Here is a 25,319-nt window from a genome sequence, read left to right on the forward strand (position 1 = left end):
TAGAACAATGAATTAGTAATATACACTGAGTATTTCTAAGCAGACAGTTGATTAGTAGGAGGTGTGCTTTATCAGGAAAATGTAGCATGTTTATGGATAATCTAGATTTGCTATTTAAACTTTAAGGCTACGATCCATTACACTTTTGTTGTTCTATTTCTGAATATTGTATTATTGATAAAAATACTTTTCAAAAATTTAATACACAACACAAGACATCATTGTAGGCACTGCTTACGTATTTTCAGAAATCCACTCTGTGCAAATTTAGTTTTTTTTTTTTTTAAACTAAAATTTTGAGGTTTAAACAATCCAGATTTTTGATTTGATACAGGGAGTTCTAATTTGGAATTGGTATTGCTCACTCTACTCTATAAAGATGTACCTCAGTATTAGGTTGCAGCTTTTATTTATATGTTCCTTGTTGAATGTTAACAAGCCTAACTTACCAGGGTTAAGAATGTTGAAAATATGTAATAAGTCTTCAATGCAGTTCATCCATTTAGGCACTTAAAACCTGTACCCAAATTTATGTTTTGATTGCTAATAAAACACAACTCCTTTTACATATCGTATCTGAGACGTTTAGACAGGTACCACTTGTGAAAAAGGCATAAAAAATAAGCTTCAACACCACTAACGTTTTATTCTTCAGGATGTTACACTCTAATATTCTTCAATTAATAGCTCAGTGCATCAAGTGTTTGTGGAAAGTATGTAGCTTTCAAAGTTGTTCGGAATCTCTCTTTTCCCGAGGATGCAATGAACACTTTGATCCTTCACGAGACAGGCACAAATGCAAATTCCTTCATTAACGAAGCCAGTTGTGTCAGTGCCCAAAACTTTTAAAAACCAATATTTAGAGGAAGACACCCACCAAAATCATATTCTCATCTTTGATTTTCAGCAGCAATATTTTTTTTCATTGGTCTCCATCCAAAACCTTACAGTTCCCCAGCCTTGCATGCATATACTGTAGTTAAGGATAAATTTAAAGTTCATTCACATTATTTGTCCACAATGGAGATGTCATTCCTTCATACTGTTTCCTCTGTTGACAGCAACAATGGGTTAATGTATTCAAATCCTTCAAATTCCGACTGATCTATTCTTTTTATTACATCTCTGAAAAATAAGGAGAAATATTTCTTTAGATTACTACTTGGAACTCGATTGTGTTGCTAATCATTTTGTTCAAGAGATTCCTCGTTGTACAGTATTATAACATGAACAAGTTCTATAAAAATGCTAAGTATTAGTGATACAACCAATAATAAGAATTAGAATAAACAAACAACAAGCTTTGAATACACAAATACTTTTCATAAATTTTTCATTCCAAAATCTCAAGCAGTATTGCTTTTATTAATGAGAGGTTGGTAGTTTGGAAAACTGGGATGAACAGCAATTTATACAGAGAAAGAAACGCACAAGGCATAGAGGCTGATATCACTGGCAGTGGTGATGGCTAGGGGAAAGTAACACGATAAGCTCTGAGATGTAGGTGAGGATGCTATGGAGTTGAGACACAAATCTGAGGAAAACAAATGTAAACTGAACATTGTGCACAAAGGAGAGCCAATGGAAGGTTTTAGAAATTGATGAACAGAGAAAACTGACTTTCCAAGGACACACTGAATGTTAGGTCTTCAACTGTGACTCTATAGCCAGTTGGTGACAGAGTCAGTTTAACTGTTCACAAGGAACATGAATCATAGAATATCAGGGTTGGAAGGGACCTCAGGAGGTCATCTAGTCCAATCCCCTGCTCAAAACAGGACCAATCCCCAACATGGTTCAGTTTTCATTCGCACTGCAGCTTTATTGCCATACAATTGTTTGACTCTGCATGTACCCTGATGCCTAACTGGTTTTATCTATGCATTCTGAGAAAAACTTAGCAACTGTCCTGTAGTGCTTCAGCAGAAGCATAGTGTGACTGAAGGTCATGCGCATAGAGCACCAGTAACAAAGGCAAAGAACTCAAATATCCTTCTGCACTGACAGCTAGAACTACTAGTCAGGAGTACTTTCTTCACCAAACAAACCCCAATGCACTTAATCTATTACAGAAGAAGAGAGCCAGGTGCCAGCCTAGTCTGCTGTTAGCTGTCATAGCTACTAATTTCTATCCATGTCCTGCACAGACACAAACCATCCTTTACAGTCATCCCCACCACCACTAACTATATACACACACCCCGCTAAAAGTTGTTGTGTGGACAAGGCCTTCGTAGCAGAGCACAAACCGTTACTGCCTTTCTCTCAATCTTTAATCTGCTAAAACCCATTTTAAAAAAAGGGTCTCGTTCCTGTAGCACTCTGCACCTGAGCACCATTATCTTTATTGGGAATTTCTTGTGTAAACTGTCACAAACTGATAGAAAGGTGGATTGTGTCCTACAGCTTGTCAAATGTCAACTGGAATTATATTTCTCCAGAGCCTAACAGAATTTTTTGAAATTGCCACTTTCTTTAATTCTGTAAAACCCTTTCTGGCTATTAAAAAAAATTAGGATGCACACAATTCATTTTGCAAGTTTCTTTCCTACCCCCCCTAAAAACAAAAACAAACAAACAAAAAAAACCTTTTTGCAAGCTAAATTTGTAATCCTCTAATGCAGAGAGTCTGTATTTCCCATTAAAGTAACCTAATAAACTGTTGTCATGCCTTATGCATCTGGAGCCAAAGAATTAGTATAGGAGTAGACAGACAGGGAAGAAAAACAGATTGGAAAGAAAAAAGAGCTGAACTGTTGTTTGGAGGCAGTTTGCAAATTTCAGCACAAAGATGTCTGGCTGTCAGTTTAGGGCAGTAGTTCTGAACCCGTGGGCCACATGCAGCTCAATTGGCACACACCTGCAGCCCAGCTGTGTGCTAAAGGCCACCCAGCTTGGCAGGGTCTGGGGCCCAAGGGTCCAGGCTGCCCTGCCCTCGTGCATAGAGGTCTGTAAGGGTATTGGGGGAGGGGGGGACCAGGGGGAGGCTTGATTCTCAAACTGCAGCCCAGGTAACCCATTATGGGCCACATATGCAGCCCACAATGATAAATAGCTTGAGAACCACCGGTTTAGAGATTTTAAATTAATCTAAAGAAATACAAACTTTAAAAAAGTGTTTAGAAACAGGCATGTTTTTCGGTTCATGAAACAAAGAAGAAGCCTCAGTCCATTATTTATAATGACATTGTTTGAAATTAAGAGACTGATAAAAACGGAGAAAAAATTAAAATATTTCAATCCAACATCCATTTGTAATTTGCTGTCTTGTTTGTGATCAAGCTGGACCCGAACACAGTCTACACATTCCTCTTCTGAATGTAGTTATAGTACAGTCTTTACCCCGCAGGAAATTAGCTAATCTCCCTATGGATGTCACTTAGGGACTGGATAATATCAAGGTTGTTCCCTAGGTCACTAGTGAGCACTCTGCTACAGAAGTAATGCAATGAGTCCTGATTGTCTCCTGCTTTCCATGCTGGGAACTCAGTTTAGGCTAGGAAGCAGCAAGAGAGGGAGGCAGCCCACTTAAGTTTAGGTTACTACTGAGTCCAGCATGGCTCTAGGCTGAGAGACCATTTGAGTGAGTAGGGAGTGAGATAGTCTTTGCTTGCTTGGGGTGAAGGCATCTTGCCTCGCTGTTTGTTTGTTAAGATACTTCATCACTGGCTTAACTTTATGCACATGAGTAGTCCCAATGACTTCAGTAGCTTTTGCTTAAGTACCTTCCTGAATTAGAATCTGTAAAGGTTCAGATGAAACTGCAACTTAAAGACTTCAAAACTCTGCACTTCTACCTAAACTAGACTTTCTTAAAGGAACAGGCCCAGTTAGGAAGATCACAGGCAGGAACCATTCAGAAGAAATCACTTCACAGCATAGTATTTCCACTTTAACAAGGGAAAGGAAAAGGAACCCAGCTACTGAAAAGTTGCATGTGTAAGCAAGCTCATCTGAAAGCAAACTTTGGGGATGGAAAGCCACAACTTACTTGCCTGCTCTCTCACAGTAGACCTGGCCCAGAAATTCCTGGTCTGAGCCTAATTTCACCAACTCCAAGGTAACTGAGCCTTGTTTAATTTCAAATAAACCTCAAGTTTCCATTGACATGGAGACTTGTTTTATTTTCCATTTTAAAATTCTGGATTTGAATAAGGAAAGTCTTGCTTCTTTTGTATTTCTGAATAGACTCTCTCTCACCCCAACGGTACGCGAATGCCAAAGCAGTACTTAAAAAAATGTCAGTGTATAAATAGTCCTGCTGAGCATGTAACATTGCGCTATTGTGCCATTTCCTCAAGCAGCAGAGCCAATAAACTGAGTCATTAAAAGGTAAAATTCTAACAAACATTTAACAATAGTGCCATATGTAACAGCCTCGAAAGAGAAACTGTGCATCTGGAAAAAAGGATGAATAAATTCACTTTGCATTGCTTCCCAATTGGACATCATGCAGAAGGATGGGAGTAGCTACCTGCAGCAAAATACTAGGAGGTCTCCCATCCTTATCAAAAACACTCTGTACTGGGCTGGCCAGCAAAATCAACCAACCAACCAATAAAAAATAAATAAAAGAGGCTGGGGAGGCTATCCACCCTTGTCACAAGCAATGTGGTAGTGACATCCTCCCCTCCCTTATTATTCATTCAATGTGAGACATATGTTAGGCACTTTATAGACAAGATGACAAAATTCATGCGTCTCACTGACGTTTTCCTCATGTTGCATATACAGCGTCCCCTTGTTTTTCTAAAGTGAGTTCAAGCTTCTGAGGCTGACCTTCAAGGCCCACCATACCCTGAACCTGTTCACATGATCTTGGCTCTCATCGTGTCACTACTTCCTCCTAACCACCACATTTGTATCTTGTCTTCATCTTTGCCTTATATTCAGAACAGTTTCCTCCTTGCACCAAGCAATGGGCCTCTTGACCTTTAAATCCCTTCTCGTTCCACGCTTTCTTTTCCAGCAAAGACTTTCAATCATGCCCTCTGCAAGAGTCCTCCATCATGTCAAACTCAGACTGGTCCTTGATGCATTGTCTCTCTAAATTGTTTTGTCTCCATACAAAAGAGTAAGCCTCTTGGGGCAGATATCATATGTTCTTAGCTGTTTGTACAGCACCAAGTACGGTGCTGATGGTCAACAACAGCAATACATATATTTTTGATTATTCATTAGGCTGTTAGATGTATTCTGAAATATACAGTATGTATTATGTGGCTGTCTAAATGTCACTTGAGAACTTTAACTTATGCATTTCTTGAATTTACATTAGTATCTTTAACGTCAACATTTTTGTTCCATTTTTAGATATTAACTCTCTCTCAGTAATGTTACAACAACTTCATATTCATATATACATTTCTGGATGCATATTTGTTTAATTGTATTAAAAAAACATACTCATCATCTGGGGTTAGCTGCACAGGTTCGCTGGTGAACTGTGTATCAAAGTTATCCAAACCATAATCGTCTGTGATCTGAGGCTGAAATGGAGGGGTCGCCTGCTTCTTTTCCAGCTGAGGATAATAAGGTGGGGAAAGGGAAAAAAAATCAAATATTGAATATTTACTAAATCTTCTCAGAAAACTTACACCTGCTCTATGTATATACACTATGAAATACTACACCCATACTTTACACATCCAATATTGATGAAAGAGACAAACACTAACTAATATTATGCATTTAAAGGATTTTCACATTAAATGATATGTTCATTCTGTTTATTCCTCTTTTGTGATTTCATAAACAAATATTTGAGAAAAATCACCAAAACACACTGAACTAAGTTTAAAAGGAGAGAGAAAGCAATTTCAACACATATATTTCTCAGCATGCCTGATCTAAGAACAAACATCGCCTCTAAGTAAAGCCAGAATGCAACACAAACTAATGTAACATTTAATTACATATCCTTGGTATCAAAACTGTTTATAAACTGGACATGCGTCTCAGAGACCTTCAGTCTGTTTTAAGTTCAAGCCAAGACACTTCTCCAAACACTCACTTTTTCCTCTTAAATGCGCCTGTAAAGTACCTTTGTCATGTTTCAAAGATGACCCTTTAGAAGATGTGAGCTGCATCTCGACCATACACACCAACAGTCAAGTCAATTTAGCCAGACCTGTTTGTCTGCCAACCTAATTCCAGAACAGAGCAAAACCATAAGCTGTCTCCGCTAATGCCTGCATCAATAGCCAGCTGTGATGGAGGAGACGCTGCTACTGTAATAGTTATTATTCACTGAAAGCAATTGCATCTAAGCACTAAAATGTCAAAAGCACCCAACATCTTTACTATGTAAAGAAAATATCACTCTACGTTAATTAAGCAACGCACATGTATCTTCTGCACCAGCATTCACTAAACCATGGACAAACCAGCAGTTTTACTTCACAAGAGTGGTTCACGCTAACGTTTTATTCAGTTTTGGTTATTGTGGGATCAAGGCCCCATCACACAAGTTTCACTTTGGATTTCAAGTTTAAACTCAAAAGTTCAAAATGAAATTCTGCTGAAATTGCCAAGGTTCACCTATGTTTCAAGCAGATAACATTTGAATCTGGGCCCACGCTTATGACCTGTAGCAACCTTTAAACGAACATTACCAAGGTTTTGAGTCTTATGAAATCCAGTGCCAAGCAACCTTTTGCATGGTTTTCGGTAGCATTCTGCATGACTCAAGTGCTCATCTTGTCTAAACACACTTCATAGGTGCACAAGAATAGAAGCAGAAACGTGTATTTTTTTCCAGGACACATTAAAAATAGTTAAAGTCTTCCTTTTAAAAAAAATGATAGTTCCTCTGATGTTTCCAAGCGTACGTTTTTCTTTTATTATTTAGGGGTGAAACTGATTATTGTGTAAATCAAGATAACATTTACATTGACAGACAGAAGCTATGTTAGCTGACAATGCTCAGTTCTGTAAGTCGGTCTCTCTCACCAACAGAAGTTGGTCCAATCAAAGATATTATCTCATCCGCCTTCTCTCTCCAATTCTGCCAGGGAATTTCGATCCTTACGCGTAAACAATGCCCTTTAAAGTGATTAAGCGCCTCTTCTGACTTGGAACTACTAGTTATGCTAAAACCAAAAAATTATGACAGAGTTTAAGACACATCTTTGCTAGGCTCCAGAGTTGCCAGACTCTCTAGTTTATCACATACTTGAGTGAGAAAGGAGCTACCGACAGGTATAATGAGGCAATCCATTTAAATCCCTACCAGTGGCAGTTCAAAAGGATTTATAATAGAGTCAGATTTTCAGCTTGGGAGCAATCAATGGGAAACCACAGGGATGAGTTCAAAGCTCTGGAAGCTAATGAAAGGATTCAACTGATCCAAGCACTCATTGGTTGCTGGAGTAATATATTTAGATCAAGCAGCCAACCAGTGCCTACTTATTTTGAGCTGTTTGTTCTTGTCAGTTAAGTCACATTTTAACATTGGTCACAAATAGTATTATTGTTATTGCCTTTATTCCTCCACCATGTTACACAGCTCCATGGTTAACAAGATTATGAAGTACACTATGCTATAGTAAAGTGACAGAACTTTGTTAGGCCTGACAAGACATCACTGTCATTTGATTGGTTAGTATTATATTGGACTTGTACTTTCATGGCTTTTCAAGATAATTATTATACACTGCTTACATTTTTGATCTGAACTCTCCTGATCATGACTTGGAATTTCATATTGCATCCTAATGCAGAAAGTGTCCAGACAGTACCAGGAAAGCTTTCCTCTGCTTCGTGAGAGAAAAGAAACAAAGAAACCCGAGTGCAATATGTTATTTTGGTGGATGCTTACATGCACTAGACTAGAGGCAAAGCGGCATTGGCTGCCTCTTTCCAACCTTTGTTTATATTACTGTGGATATTTAATCTAGTTCTTGTACCAATCATTGTGGAACAACCAAATCATCATCTCTCTCCTCTACCCTTTGTTCCCTCCCACAAAGCAATTGCACCATCCAGCATCATCTACCAGAAAACACTATATTTTGAAAGAATGAGCAGGAGAAAACAACATTGCTTATCAACCTCACAGGCAGGAATTTAAATACAGAAAAACTCAGCGTGTAGTAAAATTGTACCAAACACAAACAAGTGGAACAGCTAATGTATAAAACATCTTCAGGAAAGTACAAAAATTCAGAGCACTTTCTTCCAACAAGGTTATAACATTCAAGTACTCAGCATGTTGTTAGTTAGGTCTCTTCTGTGGGCTTGTTCATGATCTATAGAAAGATGCTTGACCTTGTATTAATGAGCACAGTTCTCAACATGCTATGGGCCTAATGTGTAATAAGAATCCACAAACAAGGCTCAACATGAAATAGCAAAGGAAGACACTTGAAATTATGTAAGACTCCCTTTTCTTGAATGTGGATAAAATTGCCTTTATAGAAAATGTTATCTTCTGTATTTTTGATGCTAGGAGTCTGATGCTATGGTAAGTATCCGACGAAAACAGAAGGATAACCAACAGGTTTGTGTGTGATAGGAAGTAAATTGGGGGCCTAAGACAAGTGGTGTAGCTAACAATAAGGCACCTTTTTTCTAGTGTCTCAGTTGTGACTATGGTATCTGGGTGCAAATGAGAAGTATGCTCATGACCACAACAAAAGAAATTAGAAAAGTAACAGCGTTTATGGGCAGCTGGGAGACAATATAGGGAACAAAATACCTTTCAAACATATATAAAGGCAAAAAATCTTACTGGTTCACTGAATAGGGAGTATATGAATCTTTCTTTACTCACTAAGACATAACAAGAAAGTGCTATACACCTCTACCCTGATATAACACAAATTCGGATATAACGCAGTAAAGCAGTGCTCGGGGGGGGGGGGGGGGGGCAGGGCTGCGCACTCTGGCGGATCAAAGCAAGTTCGATATATGTGGTTTCACCTAGAATGCGGTAAGATTTTTTGGCTCCCGAGGACAGCGTTATATCGAGGTAGAGGTGTACATTTAAATATAAAAGGAATTAGCTTGAGAATGTGATATTATGATAAAAAGTTGCAAGCTATTAGATTTTTGCGATCAGATTTAGGTTTAAAAGAGACAGCACAGATGTGCCAGACACTACCATCGCAATGCAGAAACTCTCATTTAGCTCAATATAAGAATTTTTAAAATACCTACAGAAAATGGCTAATGTGATATTCCCAACAGGAAAGATAATTTGACTTCTCTGTACTGTTTTTTCCCCAGTGGGTTATTTTCTAATGTTTACAGCTAGTATTCATTAGATAACAAGTAGGATTGAGCAGACAAAAATCTAATTTAAACCAAGATATCATTTCCCTCTGTCCTGAACTCACAAAATAGCTTTTTCATATTGGTAAATAAATCAGCTGAGAAACATCTTGATGAACTCCGCTGGAAATACAATCCTTTTCCCTATGATGATGGATGTAACATGGAAATGGTAAATTTATTTGTAGTGTTCATGGATGGTGTCAGATTCGCAGCACTGGTAACTCAAGTCCTCTCTCCACTTAACAAGTACAGCACAGGAAGTGTTAGCACAATCTTCTTCCCACACCACACTGCCTATATATATGCCCCAGTCCTGATGTGGAGGGACAATTCGAAGCAAAGGAAGAGTTAAGTTTCGTCTACAAATTAACTTGCCAGGTGTCAAAGATGCTGTGGACTCCTGTCCATTAGCGAATGGTCTGAATCTACCCATTCTATTTCAGATCCCAAATACGTAATGACTTCTGATCCCGGGGCTGGATTCAAAGCACTGAGCAACTCTGAATTCCAACAACAATGCCTATGCTATTGACTTCAATTCCAGATGTATTTTTAAAATGATTTTTTAATCTGTAGGCTGCTCTGATAGAAGATTCAAAATAAAAGCACACCTTCAAATGCAGTCTTCACCTGATGCAACAGAATCAAAACTAAGTGCAGCCAAGAGTTTATTTGGTTGCCTTCCCAACTTCAAATAAGTCTTTGTTTTATATCCCAATAGATAAAACTCAGAAAATACAATAGCAAAAATTAATTTAAGTACAACTTGGCAGGCACAGTCTCAAAACAAATATCCACAAACCAAACGCTAGGTATATTTATTATAAAGGTGTTTTTTCAGAAAAATAAGCCCAATACACCCTGGGTGAATGATGAGTCAATGTTCAGTTTAGTAATTAATAGCTCTGGATATCAGCTCTTTAAATTAGTAAGGCTTCAAATTATACAGGAGTTTCCATTAAATTAATTTTAACCCACATTTTTTTCAAGAAAAAGACTATTCTATTCACTAGTAACAAACATATTCATATTTGTAAACTCAATTAAATACATCACAAGCCACCATAAAAGAATGCCAGCTTGTTACATTCCTTCATATAGCCTTGAATTTTTTTTCTGAAGCATAGTTCTAGAGTTCACAAGGACTATCAGTACAAGTGAGAGAATCACAAAAAAGATAACTGGAAACAGCTTTGCAAGAAAAAAACAAATCAATACAGTAAAAGACAAAGTACGTTTGGCCCAGTTTAAATGGCAGGTCTTTTCTAACCATGAATAAAAGTAATTCAAACAAACATTTTCCCACTGGCCAAGGTTCAGTTAAAAGAATTATAAAAGGCCCAATCCTACAAAACTAACTGCTAGGAGTAGTCCCATTTACATCAGTGGAACTAACTCCCAATTGCCAGCACCCTGCCCAACAAGGTTTGAAGGACTGGGTCTAAATGCTAGTGATGCACGTTACAGCTGTTGGGGGATGGGGATTCAGGTAGAAAATTTTAACTTGGTGGAAAACAGAAAATATTTTACCAAACCTCCAACATTTTCTATTCCAGAGGTTCTCAAACTGTGGTCCACGAGCTCCATTCAGATGCTCTGCGGATAGTTCCCTCTAAGGTGCGTGCCTGGGCGGCTGCACACGAGACAATGAAGGGCCACCCACCTAATTAGTGGAGTCGCACAGGCATGGCTCCACTAATTAGGTGCCTGAACCCTGGAGAAGACGCACATGTAAGGTGAGATGGGGGCCTTTGGGTGAATGGGGGTAGGTGGGAGGGGGCGGTGGGGTGAGAAGAGGGGGTGGGGAGAATTTGGGATATGCAGGGCTGCAGCAGCCAGAGAAAGAGGCGACTTTCCCCAACTCCAGAGCTGCGGCTGCCAGGGAGAGATGGCCTCCTTCCCAGTCTCAGCTCTGTGGCTGCTGTGGCGGGGGCGAGAGGGCACATCCATCGCATCAGAAAGGAAGACTACTGATAATAAAATACAAGTTGTGTGCTTTTATTTGTAGAACAAAAAATTTAATTAAGGTTTTTTTATGTGGCACTTTTATCCAAAGTGCTTTACAATAATTAGCTAACAGTACAAAAATTTGGAAAGATCATTAAGTGGTCTGCCGAGACCCTCAGCAATTTTCAAGTGGTCCACGAAAAAAAAAGTTTGAGAGCCACTGTTCTATTCAGATATACTGCTGCGGTGCCTCATGAAAATTGTAGTTCAGATCCCTTAAGCCCCTATTCTACTCTATGGGCAGGGCTCCCCAGACAGACTAATTCCCATGTTGCGCTATGGTCTTCCCTTTTGCTGAGTCGCCATGATGCATGAGTCTGACTAGAGTCCATTATGGAGACGTAGTTCAGCTGGGAAAACCCAACCCAGAGAGGAGAATGGCAGAGACAGACACTAAACTTCAACCACAAGGAGGCAACACTTTAAATCAAAAATTTTCAAATAAAAAATTTTCTGGTTTTGCACAGTTGTATTTTTGACAAATTTTCTGTGGAATGTGGATACTTCTTTCAAAAACAAAATTAAAAATAATCACTGTCAAAAACCCCACTTTTCATCAAAAACAGTGTTGACAGTAAAGCAGCTTAATGAACATCTTAGCAATGTATATAACATACATTTTTGCTACTGGAACCCTTGTGACCTATATGACATAATAAAGCAAGTCTACAACTCTAGACTTTGTGAAGGTTGGTATTATATACAGAAGGATCTTGCTAATTTACACTAGGGTCACAGACACAACAAATGACTCAATTAGTAAGTTAAGTGCACTATCACAATGGAAATGCTAATATATACTGCTTCACCAAAAGTACTCATTTATTTTATCAATTGTACCTCAATGTTTATTTTAGAAAGCAATTATTTATAACATGCTAGTAAGTTTACAGTAGTATATTTTGTAAAATAACAAAATCCTAGCAACCCAAGACTTATTAAAGCATCTGCTATTCAATCTTTCCTGAGGGCCAGGGGAGACATGGACTCCCAATTTTTGTGCAGATTATAAACTGCAGATCTGACGTGTTGGTTGCATGTTTTTAGAGCTCTTCTACTTATGACAAATTACAAGCTAGCATCTCACCTCCACAATATATGTTTGCACAGGGGTCCCTGGTATTCACATGAAGCTCCACTGATCTACCAGGACTTTGCCTGTGTAGACTTAACTGGTGTCTAAACGTGCATCCAAAATCATTACCTGGCCAATTGTGGAAAAGGGCAGGAAAGCTACTGAGATATGGTAAGGCAACACATACACAAGAACATGAGAACTCTACTTATGGGAGCTGGTCCCCCAATGCACTCCCCAATGTCCTTTTTTCAGAAAAGTTTAGTCAACATCTCTATTTTCAGCATGTTGCTTAGAAGCTGCTCTCTTTGCTTGTTTGAAATGGTCTTTCATCTCAAAACAAATCCATAGTGTTTTGCATGCTAAGGTTTAAAAAGAAGTTTTTCCTATTGAACATGTCTGAATTAAAATCCTACCCTCCTCTTGGAAGCACAGAAGAAAACAGGGTGGACAAAGCAAGGGTTCTGACACTCAGACACCATGATGAGGAGATAAGAATATTTACAAAAATATTATTTAAAAATCAATGTATACATACCATGGTAACACCCATCACCTTAAACAAGATCAGCCCCACTGTGCTAGGCTCTGTAAAGATATACAGGAAGACAGAGGGTGAGATTCTCTCAGCCCCTATACACTGGGTTAAGGGGTTGGGAAGACAAAGCCCTGGATCTGGCCTAGGGAGAATCCCTATGGTATGCCCACTCCTTCAATACTGCGTGCAGGTCTGGGTTGCCCCATCTCAAAAAAGACGTATTAGAATTGGAAAAGGTACAGAAAGGGGCAACAAATGTTTAGGGGTATGGAACAGCTTCCATCTGAAGGGCCAATTACAAAAAATGGGACTGTTCAGCTTAGAAAAGAGATGGCTGAAGGGGGGATATCAGAGGTCTGTAAAATCAAGAATGGTGTGGCCATTTCTGTACCTCTTCACATAACACACGAATCAAACCCAATGAAATTAAATCAGCAGCATGTTTAAAACAAACATAAGAAAGTACTTCTTCACACAACACACAGTCAACCTGTGGAACTCACTGTCACGGGATTTTGGCCAAAAGTAAAACTGGGTTAAAAAAAACAATCAAATAAGCTCATGGAGGTTAGGTCCATCAATGGCTATTAGCCAAGATGGTCATGGATGCAAATACATGCTCTGACTGCCAGAAGCTGGGACTGGACAACAAGAGATGGATCACTTGATAACTACCCTGTTCTATTCATTCTCTCTGAAGTATCCAGCACCAGCCTCTGTCAGAAGATAGGATACTGGCTATATGGACCATTGGTCTGACCCAGTATGGCCATTCTTATGTTCTTAACTGAGTAATACAACTACTGTCTGTTTTCCAAGACTCCCCTTGCAAATTTCAGTATTGGGAACATACTAGGGGTAGGGCTGGGGCTGGAAGGGTGTCAATTTCAAGGGAGTCTAGCTGCAGTTTCTGGGCAGCACTGCTGCTCATTGGCAGCAGAGGAAAAGTTGCCTAACATGCCAGGGACTGCTCCAGTCCTGGAGGAGCCCAGAATTGTCCCTGGGGTTAAAGTTCTGTGAGGTATCTCAGAGGACCCAGAGTTCTTGCCCTGAAGAGCTTACAATCTTAATATTGCTGATGTTCAGAACTTCTATGTAAGCCATTTACCATTTCACAAAATAGATCTCTTCTGCGTGTCAGGAGTCCAGTTTCACTGGATAGTTCATGAGAAATTAGGATTACTATAATTATTAGAAATGTAATAAATCTAACAATTGCCTATACGAAATTCTTTGCCAATTCTATCTAATAGTGACATTTCTTTTAATGTAAAATCAAGTCTTTGTGAGTGGACAAGAAAGCCTAGCTGCAAAACATTTTGGGGAACAGGAGTTCCTTTATTCAAAATGCCTGAGAAGCCACTTGAGGATAATAATTTACAAAAGATTTCAGAAATTATTCAACAATACATTTTTCCTGCTGCCAATGAACCTAACAAGGCATGTAGTTCACAAATGAATTGCTTAAATTATTTCTGAATGAGTTTTTGTTAATGTATTCTGACTAAATGAATTCTTCTTGCTTTCTCTGAATAGTAGAGATATTTTTGATACATAGGAGATACACACTACTTACATATCCCTATAAGATATGCTCCTGGTAAAGAGGTCAGAGAGATAACTGTTTGTGGCTGGATTATGAAATGGTCTGGATAACTTTGTGACTATAATGTTTTAGCTACAAGTGTGAAGATCAACACATCAAATGTCATGCTTCGGGGCATAAAGCTGATCATCACAGGGGTCTGGAAGGAATTCCTCAATCCCTATGAGCAACACTGCATAGCATTTGGAAATTTATCTCCCCCTTAAGGTTCTGATAGTGGCTTTACCAGAAACAGACTACCAGGTATGATCATTGTTCTGTGCTGTTATTGCCTATGTGGGGCACATACTCTGGAGTAGCCTGGCTGGCCACTGGAGGTCACCGTTTCTCTAGAGAAATATCAGATAGAAAATCAACACTCAAAACTCCCTTTGGAAGAGACCTGATGACACTACCTGAAAAACTCTGGAAAAATCACATCATTTTGTTTTCATGAAAAACATCCACAGAGAAGATAAATAATAATAATTAAATGACAGATTGGCAGAATTATTTCTAAACTTGTAGTTTTCCGAGGAAGATTCAGAGCAACTTTCTAAAAAGTTGCATTTTTATACTGATGACATTTCACTTGATATAAACCTATAAGTTATATAGATGTCCATGCTTCAGGTGTTTAGCCAACAAGCAGATGCCTGTGCTTAGGAAGACACGAGCAGGCTCTCTCATATAGTCCATTTCACACTAATCCAAACTGGGCACTATTGAATACAGGCTACTAGATCAGATGGACCACTAGTCTGATGCAGCACAACAATTCCCGTGTTTCTAAAAGGGGCTTGAGACCTGGCATATGGAAAATCCAGCAACCTCTATTAACTTGCAAGCATTTCAGTTCAGTTCTAGAAGAATCACAGAATATCAGGGTTGGAAGGGACCTCAGGAGGTCATCTAGTCAAACCCCCTGCTCAATGCAGGACCAATCCCCAGACAGATTTTTACCCCAGATCCCTAAATGGCCCCCTCAAGGATTGAACTCACAATCCTGGGTTTAGCAGGCCAATGCTCAAACCACTGAGCTATCCCTCCCCCAAGTTCTTTGCAGTGTAGATCTGTTGGTTGTTGCCTACCCCTTTCTCTTTTAAGGCTCTACTGTCTTGCATGTTTGTTTGCCTGTCCTTCATGAATGGCTCATTTCTACAGAGTTAGCTGGATTATCATGTGATAGCCTGTAGTATATTAATGGGTTGATTCTGAGATCTGGAGAGGCAGGTACACATAGGCCTACTTCTAACTCTGACCTGTACACTGTCATGATCACTATCACACACGTAATTACTGCTCAAAAGAAAAAAAAAAAACCCACCACATACAGTGATTAATCTGTCTTGGCCCCTTATACTTGTTTGGCATGCATTTCATTCTTCAATATCCTTAGGAAAACACACTAACCCCCACTTCGAACTAAGATACGCAACTTCAGCTACGTGAATAACGTAGCTGAAGTCGAAGTACCTTAGTTCGAACTTACCACGGGTCCAGACGCGGCAGGCAGGCTCCCCCGGCCATGCCGCGTACTCCTCTCACCGAGCAGGAGTACCGGCGTAGCCGGCGAGCACTTCCGGGATCAATTTATCGCGTCTAGACAAGACATGATAAATTGATCCCAGAAGATCGATTGCTTACCGCTGGACCCAGAGGTAAGTATAGACCTACCCTAAGATGGATACAACTAGTTTTTAGCATGCAAAGAGAGAAGGTAGAGAGTTTGCAGGATAAACTTCAGAAAAAGGCTAAACTATTTCCTTGTCATTGGTTTTGGAAGATTATACTTTGGATTGGCAGAATCTGATTTTTATCATCAATTTTTAACTATTTGTAGTTTTACAGGTGTGGTGAGTAGGGTTGGGATTAGGGCAATGCTGAGAGCAGGGTGCAGCCGAGGGGCCCAATGGACCATCGTGCAAGGGAGGCTGTGGTTGTCATTGCCTTGCAGAGCAGAGACCCCTCAGCCAGGACTGAAAGGAGGAGAACGTGCTCCTGGGGACAGGGGAGGCCACCCTGCTGCTGAACAGTTCCTGCCTCAGGACAGATCTCACACTCCTGGCACATCAGTAGCGTGAGTGGGTCCATGACATTGGAGGTGCAGAGGACTCTCTGCACAGCCGTGGGGCCAATGACACCTGATCCCTGAAGGCACAAGGTGCAGGGAAGGCTGGGGTAGAGGTGGGGCACAGCAGAAACTCCTGGGGAGGGCTGTGGGGGAGGCCACCCTGCTGCTGAAGGGCTCCTGCTCGGGAACAGAGCTATTCAGCAGCAGGGACCACTCCCTCCTCACAGTCCTGGCCAAGGGCCTCTGCTTTGCAGAGCCAGGACTACAGTCTTCCCAGCACCTTATGCCTGCAGGACTTGGGCGTCACCAGCCCCACTCATTCCCCAGCCAGTAATGGGGGAGCCATCCTGGGCAGGAACTCCCATGACAACAGATTTGCAGGGGGTTCCCGGCATGGCTGTAGGGCCAGTGACATCCAACCCCTGCCTGAGCAAGGGGTGGGAAAGGCTGTGGTTCTGGCGAGGCAGAGCACAGACCCCCAGTACTCCCAGCGGGGGAAAGAGAGACAATGGCTCCGTGACAGTGGGACTGCAGACTGCTCCCTGCACTGCTGCAGGACTATTCAGTAGTAGCATGGCCCCCCACACAGCTTGTCCTCTTCCTCCTTGCAGTCCTGGCCAAGGGTCTCTGCTCAGCCCCATTAGGACCTGCAGGGATCAAGTGTCACCACTGTCATGGGCCTTCTCCCTCACTCCTCTGACAGCAGGGCTGCTGAGGGCTCCCTACACAGGGGCAGGGCTAGTGACACGCAATCCCTGCAAGCATGCCCACTGTTAGTGATGGCTGAAATAAGTGTGTTCCCCCCGCCCCATCAGCTGAAATTGATATTTATTGATAGTTATTGATCGAATTTGAATCCTGCCAAGCATAGTTACACTTGCTACAGCTCCAAGCCCACAAAAGCCTGCCTGCCTCCTCTCAGTGGTGTCAGTCTTCATTGTGGCTAAAGACATTTTGCACCTTGGGTTAACAAGTAGTTTAAGATGTATGAGAGCCATGGAACGAATTGGAGCAGATATAAGGGAGTAGGAGAGAAAATGATGGCGTGTGTCCATACACCGTGAGCAATCATGTTTTCCAAATACTTTGGGGATCTATGTAAGAGTCTATTAACTAAAAAAATATTACTGTAGGTGTCTAGTTTACTTGACTCCCATGTTTTACAAGTCACCAGAAAATAAATTCAGTAAAAACGGATAGCACAAATAAAGACATGAATTGCATACTCTAACAATAATTAAATGAAAAATAACTCCAGTACCTTTTGACAAACCACCTCAATTAGGGACCTACCTTTCTGTTATACCTTACACCTAGTGTAAAATTCCTTCTTTAGGGTGTTCACATGTGGATCCAATTAATCATCTACTACTTGCAATTATAAAATTTTTTATAAAATATATTTTTACAAGGATTGATGTTAGTTAAAATTTAGCCATCTGTTTAGCTGCAATTTAACATTTTATTGTCTATTAAACCAAGACATATGAGGATTAAAATGATGGATGTTACTTAACGTCAGTAAGACGATGAGCTGGTGTGATGACTCAATTCGCTAACACAATATTATATGGCAACAATTCCAGTGCCTGAAACCCTCAAAAGTGACACCTAAATCTAAAGATTCTGAATCTTGTTTAATGTTATGACACAAGGTTACATATGTCGTTAGGCTTCTTTCAAACAGTGAGGAAGAAAGATTTTCCTTCCTGGTGCCATGAGAGTCCATCACTCAGGGCAGCTTTATTACAGTAAATAGCCAACTTCAGAAGTTCTGTGTTTTCCTGATAATGGTTCTCCAGCAGGGCTGAATATTGTTTGCTGCATTTCCTTGAGTTAACAGGGATAGAGGCAGAAAGTAAATCCAAGGAAAAACGGAAACAACAAATGATTTTAAGATGAGAAGCCTGGCTCAGACATGCTAAGGATCCCCCTGAACTTTTACCCAGTTTTAGAAGCTGATCTGAACCTACATCTTGTGTGGTTATGAAATACTCAGGAGAGGGTTTTCCCACACTTCAGGTTTCTGACACTAGACATAGAAGTCTTCAGCTAAAAGACCCTAGTCAAACCATTCCCCACCAATCTTCCATCCCCCAAGACACCTGTTATATATGCATAACATATAAAATGTTGGTTTAACTACTTAAAACAGAAGTTTATTCAAACTGAAAGGTTCAAGACTTAATTTTGAGATTCTTTTAAAATCAGTTTTAGGACAACAATTGTGGGGATTTGTGTGTGTTTATTTTATGATGAAAAATAGAGCAACTCAATTTTCTAACCTTTCAGAGTTAAATTTATTTCTGTTGTAAAACAAAAGTCAGCTAGTGACTTGTAATGGACAGTGTAAAATAACTCTATAAATTCAAGTTGAAAACATTCTTTGGAGATTAATGTCAAAATACCCAAATAAAACATCTTGTTTTGTCAAGCAATGGAAACCATTACAATGAATATGCAGCATTTAACTATAGAGATCAACAAGGAATAAACACATTTTATGTTGTATTTTTCCTAATTTAGTTCAGGGATCTTTCAAGGCTGAAAGGTTCTCTCATAGCACTTGAATGCTCCTCCCCTCCGCCTCCCAAAAAGTTAATGGGGCATCCTTTCTTCTCTTTCTGATTTTAATAGCACTTCTCTGCTCTTTGAGAGGAGACTATATCCTAACATATCAATGTACTTAATTGTATTATACACCATAAACTCTGTTGCAGTAATAACTATGATTTTCATACCCAATTAAATTTTTCAGGGCTTTGCCTATATATTGTAGTGCTTTGAAAGAGCTGCAAAAGTCTTGATAGAGTTATTACAGTAAGGACTACACCTGTAATAAAAAGACATGATTCTGAAATCAATATACAGACTAAGACTGCTTACACAACAATACTTGGGAATTGTGGGAGGGTAGTATTATTTAGCAGTAAGGGATGTGTTACATGAAAGTCTGTAATTATGCCAACTGGAATGCAACAACATTTCTACAGTACTTGAGATTTAGGGTGCACTGGTCTGTAACTTAAAAGAATCGCTGTCACATAGTTCGGGCCAAAATTTGACCTATTAAAATGGTTATAACCCAGTTCCTGACCTTTAGATTCCAAATACCTTTTATTTTCTTCTAAATTTACCAAAGAAGGACCCATACTCTGTGTGTGCATGCACACGTCCATCCACCCATCACCGGTTTGATAGTAACAGTTGAATATACTGCTAGAGCTAAGCAGATTATCACTGAGCATGATTATTTATTATTTGTATTACCATATCCTAAGAGCCCTGGGCTTGGACCAGGACCCCATTGTCCGAGGTGCTGTACAAACAAGAACAAAAAGATGGTCCCTGCCCCAGTGAGCTTACAATTTAAGTATAAAACAAGAGACAACAGATGGAGTGCAAGGAAACAGTACGACAATATTGGTCAGCATGATAGGGCGTGGTCTCAGCACACCAGCAGCCTAGCTATTAAACTTTTTGTAGACATCACAGAAAAAGAAAGTTTTAAGAAGGGAAGTTTGGAAGAAAGAAAGTCTGTTAGGTTTGTGGATGGTTATGGGGTGCCCCACCCAAGAGTGAGGGGCAGGAGAGAATACAAAGGTGCTTGTTTGGAAATTTAACATGTGGTTGACAGAGATAGGAATCAACAGGCCACGAACATGAGGGCAGGTAGTTTAGGTTTATGCAGTGGAGGGATGCAAAGAGAGGGGAGACATGGTCAAAGTGATGGGCTAGGAAAATTATTTTTGCAGCAGCATTCTGAATGGATATTAGATGATGCTGAAAGAGTAAAAATTGAACTCTATCTTTAGGATGATATTACATCCATTGGAGTATGAAAGAGTAAAAGTCTACTTTGAAAAGTAGGTGGCAGTGTTGCAGCCTTTAATTTGAGGAACTGAGGAATCAGTTGCCACAAAATGCATTTGAATCAGTTTTATCAGCTCCCTTAGGAATCTCAGGGAGGAATATATATAATTCACTGAGCTAACTTAAGGCTGAAATCAGCTTGCTTTCTGAAAGTTACAATCTTTTCTGACATGTGTCCCCCATGTGTGTCTTTTCTGATCTATCTTTTTATGCCTCTCTATTTGCAGTCACAGAGGCAAAGACTTAATTTATTAAAGACAACATTTCAGTAGGTTTGTTGCCCTACAACTCCATGAAATCCCTCTAGGAATTTTCCTGACTCCAGTTTTGTTTCACTACCTACTTTCACATATGTATTCTCCTGACTGCTGAGGTAATTTTTCTTTTTAGTTTTGTTTCTTTGTAAATTCTGGGAAGTAAGCTCATAATACATAGCAAGAGAAAGCTTTGAAGTACAATCTTCCCAGCAATGACTTTCACAGATAGTTATGCTCTGCATTAGGCAGATCACAGCTCTATGCTCCCTCTCTGCTGTCTGAGTCTTTTTTTAAAAGACACAAACATTCGATATATTGTTTTGTCAACATCTTCTTTTAAGTGAAAGGTTAGTTACTTCTTCATTAACTCAACACTCTTCAAACTGCTCTATTTAAAAAATGTTTAACCAGAGCACCTTTGTATGTACATCACACATAAATATGATGTTCCTTCTCACTGCAGATCAGTGTCATTTGCACCTTGCTACCAAAGATCTTGCTGTAATTTTTTCTCCTTCTTATCCAATTGCATTGTTTACTTTGGGCCAGATTTTCAAAGGTATTTCGTTTCAGACAGGTGCACAGTGGGATGCTAAAATGCACTTAAGCAGCGTAAGGGCCTAACTCCTATTGAAGTCAATGGCCTTTTGTTCAAAATGCAAGTCCTTTTTTTTCCTTTGAAGTGGACATTCCTAAGAATTCTTAACCTGTCTGGAAGCAATCTTTCCATGTTACCTGGAACTGCTCTTGATGTACTCTATTTTCCAAGACTATATTTTTCACTTCCTTCCAGTTTCATTCCCACAATAACTTTGCTTCTCACTGAATCACTGATCATTGCTTAGGTTGAACTTATTGACAGTCTCCATATCTTTGATTATATAGGGTTAGTATGTTTACTTCTCAGACCACACATTAAACTATCAGCCAACTTGGTCTGATCATCTGGAAGTCAACACAACCATAAATGGGCCAAGTTCAGACCTAGCTGTGAATGGACAAAACTCTACTCAGTGTATTAATAAAATATTCATATGCTCGTCTCCATTATAGCCCCCCCCCACCCCCAAAATGCATTTTGCATGCAATTAATTTTGTCAGACATATTGCTCTTTATCTGAATCTTCACTCTAGGTTCACCTCCATTGTATCTCTGCACAGCTAAGCAGTGACATCAACCACAATTTTGTAGTATTGCTTTTATCATGCAAGACATAATGCAAGAAACACGGAGATTTTGAATATCAATGGATTTTCCCTTATATAGCTGAAAACATTTGGTAAGTGTTCTAAAAGAATTAGGAAAGCTGTCTTACTAGGTTCCAGAATGTTACTGCCTCATTTCATGCACAGCAACATCCCAATACTGAAATTATCCATAGGTTAGATCCCTATTGTATAACACATCCCTCATGCAAAAAAACATCAAAATTAAAAGGTACTGAGCACCCTTGCTTCCAATGAAGTGATTGGGGGAGGCTCAATACCTTTCAAAATCAGGCCATTAAGTTTAAAAGTCACTGAAAAGTGTCTTTACCTTTATTACTTACACCTTAGATTGCGAACACTGAAAAGATATTTAGAATCTGTCTCCTTTCACTATCTATATATTATGTTTATTTTTCACACTTCACTCAGGCTGGACCCTGGCAATAAATAGTTTGTCAATTTTACCCTCTGGTTGTGTTGTGTAAGGCTTTGTGTTTCAGGGTAAATTATACTTAGAAATGTTTAAAGTAAATCTCCACTTTTAATCCAGAAGAAGATTCACTAAATTAAAAAAATAATAAAAATATTTATATTAGGCTTTTATTTATTCACTTTGCAAAACTGAAATATTTTGGCCTACATCGAAATGACCAACACCTAAAACAACTACAAGCAGAAGCCCCTTCTAAATACAACCCAGAATACAACAGGGACCCAAAGTAAACATGATTTTCCTGTAAACTTATAAAATGTTAAACTATGCATAATTTACATCTCAAGATCGTAATTTACATGACACGGCTTTGCTGAAAAGATGCCAGGATTACATAATCACCCTGTTTCAGTTTGGGGTGGTCTTCCCAAGTGATCACCATGAAATATAAAGTAAGTAAACCAGTAAATGTCTCTTTTACAAATATAAAATGAATCCAACAAAATCTTCTCTCATAAAGCTACAGTATGTGAGGTTTGATGTTGATGTTCTATTAAGAAACATCTTACTAATTAGCATTATAGTGCCTGAAGGTGCATGCTGTAAAACAACACACACCAGATTAAGGGAGCTATTTAAAACAACCTATATCTTCACAAATTATTAATAGCCTAATCAGATCCTCTGTGTTATATGAACAGCTATAAAAATGCCAGACATTCTGCCTCTATAGAAAGCTTCTTCTATGAAGAACTTCAATAAGGATGGTCTGAACAACAAGCCACAAAGTAAGAATTTAATCATTCTGTTTTCTCCCTTTCTCAGAAAACTTCTCTCATGATGCTAGAGTCATTACTTCCTGTTTCTACAATATTTCCTATGGAGTTCACAGTACTGAAAAAAAAAATGCATACTTGCATCTCCATCATTAAACTAGCTATTAAAAATTTACAAAGCTAATTAAAATAATGTTCCTGACACAGTTGGCACCTTAGCCATAAAGTAGTTAGTGTAGCAGATAATAGTTTTTAATGATGATTTCATGATGATAGTGGTGGACATAATCAAGAAGTGACTGGTATTCTTCTAGATCAACTGACAGTTTAAAAGTTATGATCAGTTTAACACTGCATGCACCTTCTTGCAAATCCCACTGAAACGAAAGTACATCTTATCCCACACTATGGACCAAAAACAACCCTAAGAGCAAGGAGTAACAAAACAAAATGTAAAGCTTGAAAGTAACCAGCAAGCAAGCAAAACACAACTACTCAGTCATACTGCATTCAAGCCACATCTCTTCCTCAGGTAATTTTGTCTTTTAAGGGCTTGATTCTACAAACATTAACAGCACAATTTAAATCAATGGGACTATTCAGGTAAGTAAGGGTCACATATGTAAGGTTTTGTATGACTGGGGCCTTATATTGTAAACTGTAAGGAAACTGCCTTCTTGTATGTCTGTCAGATGCCATGTATATAAATGGATCACTAGATTACTTGTTCTGTTCATTCCCTCTAAAGCACCTGGCATTGGCTACTGTTGGACAGGATACTGGGCTAGATGGACCTTTGGTCTGACCCAGTATGGCCATTCTTATGCTAAATACTGCATACATTAATAACAGCTTCACTCTAGTGTTTCTCCCCCACCCCCAGAACAGAATACCAGGGTGCTACTTCTTCCAAAGTCCCCATTACATTTAGCACTACTCGAGACTTGCTTATGATATTTGCCTCCCAGGAATTAGACCTGCCTAATACATAATTAAATATAGGAGTTAGACAAAAGTTAGAGAGCTTGTTTCAGACCATCAAGAACAATAGGTTGCAATCTGTACATGTTGGCAGCAGTTGCCAGGTAGCAGCAACTTTAAATTGAAAGCAGGGCTCCACAAGCAGAAGATCTCTGCTAAATCAGCATATGTTCTCGATGTTCTGACCCAACCCCATCTTGACATACCTTACCCATTTTGTGGCTCTCCCAGACAAATTCTAACCCCAGTACTTCTTGGAGAGAGAGGTCCTTGTAATGCACCAGGTGGACTTTTCAATGATAGGAGCTGCAGCACAAGTACCAATAGAACTCAGGGAATTAATTGGCCCCCAAGGCTTTATTATGGTTTAAATCATGTGTTTTTGTTGTTATTTTCTACCTAATATCACAATTGTCCTTTTACTAAAAATTTAACCTCACATTTTTAAAGTAAAGACCATGAGTGAAGCTACACTTAATATTTGGTAACAAGTCACATTTTTGACCATGAAATAAATCTAGTTTCCAACATTTTTACATTAATAAAAACCTAAACTGATGACGCCGAAGAATACTTTATATGAATACTTTTAGAGGTTTGATGTATTCTTTCAGTTATGAGCAACTGTATTTTTGAAGAGAGTATTCATTAGCAGTGTTTACCATGATAGGTTCATGCACACAGTAATTAAAACATTGAAGGAACATGCTTCTATTTAACATACTTAAGTAGAATAAATTATTTTTACCAGATCCCAGTCTATGCTGCGAAAAAATGTATGAGACTTGATATCAGAAAATCCTGTCTCTAGCTGGCAGCCAAGCCTTTCTTTGGGATCCTGTGGAAGACAAAAGAAAACACAATCAAGACTGTGTTTGTCTTTACACTTCTTTTTTATTGTTTATCATGACAAATTCTCCAGTTTTTCACTGACCCATGTAGATTATACAAGGATAGGCAGCAGTATATAAACTATTGGTAAAATAAATTAAGGCAATCTAGTTTTCTGAATTTCATGGGTTTGAAAATTCATTTTAGACTTTTTATTTTACAACATTTCTCGTGATATAAAAATTCTGATTTTACTTAGTAAATGTGCTGTTTTCCCTATTGGCACAGATAATAGTTCCATTGACTTCACTTTGTCTGCTTGTATTAGTAAGGACTATTCATTTAATAATTGTTTGCAAGCATAGACCAATAATTAATTATCTTAGGTTTTGTACTCAGTTTCA

General features: G+C 39.1%; 1 protein-coding gene across 7 annotated transcripts in view; it reads right to left on the reverse strand.

The window, feature by feature from the left end:
* Positions 1-271: 271 nt before the first annotated feature.
* Positions 272-25,319, reverse strand: part of PRKCZ (protein kinase C zeta) — a 167,434-nt gene continuing 142,386 nt past the window's right edge. For all 7 annotated transcript variants that reach the window (XM_034753538.1, XM_034753539.1, XM_034753544.1 and 4 more), the window contains 3 exons: positions 24,833-24,922; positions 5,407-5,522; positions 272-1,125 (listed from right to left, as the gene is read on the reverse strand). In XM_034753538.1, coding sequence (XP_034609429.1) covers positions 1,038-1,125; positions 5,407-5,522; positions 24,833-24,922 — 294 coding nt within the window. In that variant the 3' untranslated portion in view covers positions 272-1,037. The remainder of the gene's footprint in view (positions 1,126-5,406; positions 5,523-24,832; positions 24,923-25,319) is intronic.

Source organism: Trachemys scripta, chromosome 19 (assembly GCF_013100865.1).
Source record: "Trachemys scripta elegans isolate TJP31775 chromosome 19, CAS_Tse_1.0, whole genome shotgun sequence".
NCBI lineage: Eukaryota > Metazoa > Chordata > Testudines > Emydidae > Trachemys > Trachemys scripta.